At 39.1% G+C, this 6938-nt stretch overlaps 1 protein-coding gene across 1 annotated transcript in view; it reads right to left on the bottom strand.

The window, feature by feature from the left end:
- Nucleotides 1-6938, bottom strand: part of ttbk1 (tau tubulin kinase 1) — a 73136-nt gene that overhangs the window by 49605 nt on the left and 16593 nt on the right. Inside the window, exon 7 of the mRNA XM_015380941.1 lies at nucleotides 531-600. Within this exon, the coding sequence (XP_015236427.1) occupies nucleotides 531-600 (70 nt within the window). The remainder of the gene's footprint in view (nucleotides 1-530; nucleotides 601-6938) is intronic.

Genomic DNA, 6938 nt, shown 5'->3' with positions numbered 1-6938 from the left:
GTTTTTTTGGCCGGTCTATCACCAACATAAGCCAATCAGCTAACCAGTATTTTCGCCGCTTCCCAAAATTACTTCAACGGAAGGTTTCCAGATGGATATGCGGAGCAAATCCATCTGGCGGAGTCAGGTTATATGTTGCCATCTTAAACAACTGCAAGTTTATTGGTATTTTTAGCTTAATTAAAATAAAAATGGCTCTAAAAAACATATTTCAGATTCTCTTGATGTCGTTCTTTTGTGATGATTCAGTTCAAATATTATTTATAAAAACCACTAAAGCTCCTAAGACTGGTGTTTGTTATTAAAATATATGAGTCAGTTCTTTATCTCCTTTTAGCCTCTACTAAGAGCCATTACAAAGAGTCCAAAGAGCCCCGTGAAGCTCTGCAGCCACAAGTTGAAACCCCTCCTCTAAGGAAACGACTCAGACCAAACAGATGTTCTTTTTTTTCCTTTGAGATTCAGGTTTTAACTCGGCGTTGTGCTGGTGATGTTGCAGCGACCCCTCTGTTGCTATAGAAACCACTCACATCCCTGGGGATTCATGGAGGTGACGGAGAAACGGGAGGCATGCACGTCAAAATCATAAGTCCAAAGGAACTGTAAGAAAAACAAAAATAACACTGAAACATAAAACAAGGCAAAATAAAGCACAGTCAACATGTGAAAAATAAAAGAAAAATTAAAAAAAAGCACACAACATAAACTACTGTTTAAATCAATTAAACAAAACAAAACCCTTTATGGCTATGAAGCTGCGCTCAGGTGACTCACGTTGTTTAGATGAGGATCTCTCAATTATTATCCCCTTGAAAAATAATTTTCAGCAAATGAACACTTTCTATTCATTTATTTCTAATGAACTATTATGATGTATAATGTGTGATTCATCGTTTATTAACTCTTGCTTAAGATTGTTCCAGATAAAGGTCATGCAACGGACGGGTTGTGAAGGAGACCTGAACATCCTCTATCACATGTTTCTTCTAAACATGTGTTCTTGGAACAATTCAATTGTAAAACAACCACATGCTTTGTTTTAACATATGTGCTGAGGTTTAAAGTTAGATCCTTTTGTTTCCCTTTCCCTTTAGTTAAACCTCAGTTGGTGTAATTAGGGACATCCCCTTTTCTTCAATAAATGGCAAGGAGAAAGCTGAAGACTGCAGAGTGGGGTGGAGATTGTAAACTCTGCAGTCTCTTCCTACTCTCCTAACTAAATTATTGTTTCTGTGCCTTCTTTCTTTCCCTGTATGTATGTATGATGTTCTAGGTGCTTAGACCTGACACTATTATTTAATGAAATAAAGAAAAGATGTCAGCTAAAGCTCTACTAAAGCCCTGATACTCAAAGTTAGGGTCCTTGAGGAACCAGTATTGGGTCTTGAGATCAACAACAGAACATAATCTGAACAATTAACATTTACTTTAAGTGCTGAAAGAAACAAAAGCTTCGCGTAATGATCGCCAATACCAAAGAGTCGACCATTCTGTGGGTCAGATGCTGAAAGGTTTGGTGATATCTCTATTAAAGCATGTTAAAAACATAAAAAATAACCTATATTTTCTTTTTACAAATAATAGAATTATAAAATTTTTACCATATTTACTTAAATACACGATAACAAATCTTACACCCAGTATCAGATCAAGGTTTTGGTCACAGCAAGGTCCTGACAGGCCTGTAGTTGGGCTACTTTTGGTGACTGTCGCTACAGATTTAGGCCTTTTACATGAGCAGGGGAAGAACATTATTGTGTTTATTAAACAAAATTTTACGTTTCACATTTTTTTTTGTTATTCAATGTCTGGGATATGCCCTGCTAAAAAAAAAAAAAAAAGGTATACTCGGAAAACATATAATATCTAAATTAAAAGAAAGATCCTGCAAAACAATAAATAGCAAAACATCTTATATATAACAGCCCATTCTAAAGGAGTGGACCCCTTCATTAGGTTCAATTTGTATGCTTTCTAAGCCAAAAAACAAGGCTTTGCTTTGGTCTCCTCAACGCTATTTCTGACAATTTGAATTGAAAAAGCTTCCTGGATGGGAAGCGAAGCGTCTTCAATCTTGGAAAAAAAGTCCAGTGGGTTGTTTTTATTACTTTTTTGGAACAAACACCTTATATCCCATAACTGAACATAAATTCTTCGACATTTTAAAACAAACAGTAGCTAGAATTGAGGTAATTTCCCTGAGAACTTAGTCACCCAGTTAATTTTTTGGCGAGGTCACTGATAACTATCAGAATCAGAATCAGAAATACTTTAATAATCCCAGAGGGAAATTACTTTTGTTACACGCTCTAGTTACAGTTTTACATGATATATACACACATCCGACTATACAATATAATAAAGATAAAAAATAAGAATAAAAAGAGATAAAATATGTATACACATATAGCTCTTCTGTATATATATCTGTACGTATATCTATGTATATGTAAAAACTAAATCCAAATAAAGTGAAAAGTCCAATTAAAGTGAATAAATAGGTGTATAGCCTAATCATTTTATTGTGGTCTCACTTCTTTCATGCAACATTTATTTGATTTAAAAATAATACCTTTAAAATATCACTGACGCGTGTCTACTCCAGTCAGACGACTCTACATTTGACCAACTTTAAAATCTCCTCAGCTCACGTAAATTATGTGAAAGACACTGAACGCAACGCACGGATGTCAACACACCGCGCCAGCCGTGACTGCGCTAATAAGCCGAAACAACTCTGTTTACATTCAATAAATACATGGAGCAGCTCTGGTGAGAGGAATAAAAGAGTGAAACGATAAAGAACACCGACTACGCCCTGACTTCCTTTCATGTTGCTCTCCATTGTTTACTCTCCTGATTTCTGTCGCACTGGTGACATCATCAACGCTAACCCACAGTGATGATGTCACCACACACGCAGCGGCCAATGAAAATATTATGTAACGTTATTGGGCTTAAAAACTCTGAATCAAATAATTAAATCATGTTTTTTTGGCCTCACTTAAGTTTTTTTTTTTTTTTTTTAGTTTTTATTCAAAAGTTTAAATGCAGGATGTTTCTTTGGCATCTCTCTAAATAGCCTCTGATAGTTTAGTTTAGAGCTAAACATATGTGCGACATCATCCTCATTTGTATGTTTTTCTAACCAATTACGGAAAAGATACAATGTTGGTCTTCATGTGGACAAGGCCTACGTTATGTCCTTTTAGCTGAAAAATATCTTTTTACGTTTGCAATGATGATCGTATTTTAAGGGAGAACGTAGGGCTGCAGGTGTTGATTATTTTTACAAATTGATTAACCAATCGATTATCGTTTTTTAACTAATTAGGTACTATAAACACAAACATTTAGTAAATTAGCATTAATAATTCTATAAACAAATGTTTTACATTTTGGGGGGATGTTTTCAAGTAATTGTAAATTTGAAACAACCGGTAAATAATCTCAAATAGTTAGTTGATTATTTTCCTGACTAACATGTTATTAGTAGTGCAGCAAACGGTAGTTAATAGGAGATTTTTTTTTTAAACATTTAAACAAGATGAAGCTAAAATGTAAAAACTCTACTGCTCCTGGATACACATTTATAAACATATATTTTTTTCTGTTTTTAGCTTAATCGCTACATTGAGATGGTTTTCCTTCAGCAGACATTTTTTTAGAGTCTGAATATTCCAGTTAATGATTCAATTTCGACATTCGTTGAAGATTAATTATATAACTCATGGATTAATCCTCTCAGCTCTAAAGTCAGGCATACACTGTGCGGTTTTTTGCCCTTTTCGGACCGATTATCCAGTCGTGCAAGAATTTTTCGATCTACTACTACTCTGGCAATATTTTTATTTTTGGGAAACTATTTGATGCAAGAGAAGCCGTACCACCGAGCCTCCGTGTGTCTTGCGTCGTATAGTGTACAGGAAGTAACGAGGTCAATTAGCATCCCATGACCACCTCCCGATCAGGAATCGTAAGGTCGGGAGAAAATCAAACATGTTTAAAATTCATTCGGCCGTCAAGAGGTGTTTGTGGAAAAAAATCCTGCTGTTGAAGCAGAACTACGAGTCGATTTACCTGAACTTCGAGCGCTGTGCATGTGCAAACAAGTAAGTTCTTCTCCTCCTTCTTGATGAGTCCGATATTAGCCATGGTTTTTGGACATACAGTGTAAGCAGGGAGATTGCATCAGAGCGCCGGGCCGCACGTGTTAGAACATGCATCATGAGCTTGGAACTTTTAAACCCTGCGATTTAGTCATACACTTTAGGCTGTAGCTGCATGCAACGATTGAAAATATCGCACAATGTATTAGAGACTGTATTGGCAGCTGCAGCTTCCTGAAGCTGCCCTCAAACAACCATAATGCTACGTTCACACCGGACGCAGCAGGTGCAGCAAAATCACGTCAGCTGCTTTATTTTTGCTGCTTGTACCAGTTAGTTCTGACACGCGGCTGAAGCATCTTTGCTGCTCTGGCTGCGCGGTGCAAAAGTGTGTCTGACGCGCGTTGGGCGGAGCTACTCTATCCTTTCTTTGCCTTGCAGCTATATTTGCTGTGATCAGTGGGAATAAAGTAGTTTTAATATGTTTTTTAGTGAGAAAATACACCTGAAAACGTAATCAGTGTAGTCAGTTCATCCAGATTACCATCCTGCCTTCCAATATTATTTCTGTCGGAGCCGCTCAGACCCCCACATACCAGCGGTGCGCCGACAGTAGGAATCCCTTTATCAGCAGCCTCTGGCCGGGTCGCCTCCTCGCGGTTCACCACGGCGGCTGGTAGGTGTTTTTCATCTAAATAATCTAAACTGCACCAGGACAATAAAAGCGAACATATTCTGCTGGCAGATTTCTGCATTTTAAGTTAATTTATGCGTCAATAAACTATTTCAGAGGAGCGATCATAGCGCTCTGTGTCATCAGCGATGTGTCTCTCCCTGCCAGCTCCCAGATCAGCTTCTCTGATTGGTTGGCGCGGCGCGTCGAGCAGCAAAAGTTCAATGTTTCCATCTGGAGCAGCGGCGCGTTTGCGGCGCGTCAGATGCTTAAACGCTCCCGACGCGCTGCGCCTGCTGCTCAGACACGCTGCGGGACATTTTGCTGCGCGTCGACCATTGACTTTGCATGTAAACTCGCTGCTTCTGCAGTGCCTGCTGCGTCCGGTGTGAACGCAGCATTAGAATGAGATTAACTAAGAGCCACTGAAACAGTCATTCATATTTCTGACATTTAAACAAAAGAAGAATGATTTTCTCCTAATTTCACCTGAATAACTTATAAGTTAAAGTAGCTAGTTACTACAGCAGGTTGCATTTCTACTGGGCTGCAACATATTTATCCGTCCTTTAAGACGAGTGAACCCTTTTGTTGCTACAGCAAAGAAACAAATGTCAGCAGATGTTCTGGAGGCAACTGAAAGAAGCGCTGCTTCCGCTGGAGTCAGGTTCCTCTGACTGAGCATGATGGATGGAAAAGAGAACGACGCCAGAGGGACATCGACAGGAGGAGAAGAACGAGAGAGTGAAAGTACGGCCCGCTCAATATATTGGCTGACTAAGCAGGAGAAAGAAGATGACTGTGGAATAAAAGGCAGGCAGGAGAGAGCGGCATCCAGAGTTTCACTCAGTGACGCACGTCAGAGCATCAAATATTCATCTCACTGCTGCAACAGACGCAACGCAACACTGCAGGAGGAGTGACGGGAAGAAATGAAGGAGGAGAAGGTGAAGAAAGGAGAGGTGGAGCAAGGAGTATATCTGAGAGCTTTGGAGGTTGGAGGAGGTGGAAAATGAGGATGAAGATGGAAAAAAACAAATGAAAGAGGAGGAGGGACAGAACAGCAGTAGATGGATGCACCTCACGTACTCACTGAGCTAAAAATAGCTCACAGTTCAGTCTGACAGAAAGGAAATAAACGCCAGATGAAGCAGAAGACACCCACTGCAGGGGCGCACCTCCATCCCCGACAGACTGCAGCTCTTTCTACAAACCACTGAAAACATTTAGATGCATTTTAAGCTTTTCATAAGGAAGCAGCTTCCGAAGCGGAGCTCAGTCCGGTTCCATCCCAGAACCATCTCTGAGACTCTGTATTGATCCCAGCGGTTCAGGATGTCAGGCAGGAAGGACGAGACAGTAATGCGATGAGATGCTGCAGTGCAGCAAACACACCCACCTCACAGGGAGGAGGGGGAGTCCTTTACAATATCAATAAATACATTAATAACTGTATTCTTTATTGAAGCACCGGACCGTTCCTCGCTTCACCACTTAGATAAATACTTTAAGGTCAGATTGGGTTTAGCTTTCCAGTCAGCGCATCAATAACTGTACATCACTTATGATTTTTCTCATTCTTGATTCATAAAATCTAGATTAGAATGTTTATTTCACCTTAAAATAATAATTGTTCCTTTAATGACAAAAATAATTTGTAATTTGGTCTCAGCAAACATAAATCTAGTCAGATGGAATGAATGAGAGGAGAAAAATACCAATTTCAGGACTCAAAAAGGCCGAGCTCTGCTGCTGGAGCATAAAAAACTGTTATTATTAACAAGGCAAAGTTAAAAAGAAGCAAGAAATAATGTGTTCAACAATGGTAATAATGATATTTTTAGGATGTTCCCATTTATGTGGACATGTAGATGTAGTAATAAAAGGTTCCACCAAACAAAAAGTGAAATCTGTCTCATGAAATCATTCAATGTCTTGATTTGACATCATCAGATGCAGCATAATGCTACGTTCAGAACGCAAGTGCTGGAAGCAGCAAAAAACCTTCGTCTGCTTCCTTATTGATGCTTAATCACATTAAGGTCAGATGTGCTTCAAGTGCATCTTTGATGCTACTAAAGAGCATCCAGTAAAGTGTGTCCAGATGCGTCTGATGCTTCTGCTTCTCCTGTGTTCAATGGCAGAGAGCAGCTTTG

Source organism: Cyprinodon variegatus, unplaced genomic scaffold, assembly GCF_000732505.1.
Source record: "Cyprinodon variegatus isolate N-32 unplaced genomic scaffold, C_variegatus-1.0 Scaffold225, whole genome shotgun sequence".
In the NCBI taxonomy this organism is placed as follows: Eukaryota; Metazoa; Chordata; class Actinopteri; order Cyprinodontiformes; family Cyprinodontidae; genus Cyprinodon; species Cyprinodon variegatus.
The sequence above is the reverse complement of the archived record's forward strand: the minus strand, read 5'-3'. Positions and strand labels throughout refer to the sequence as shown.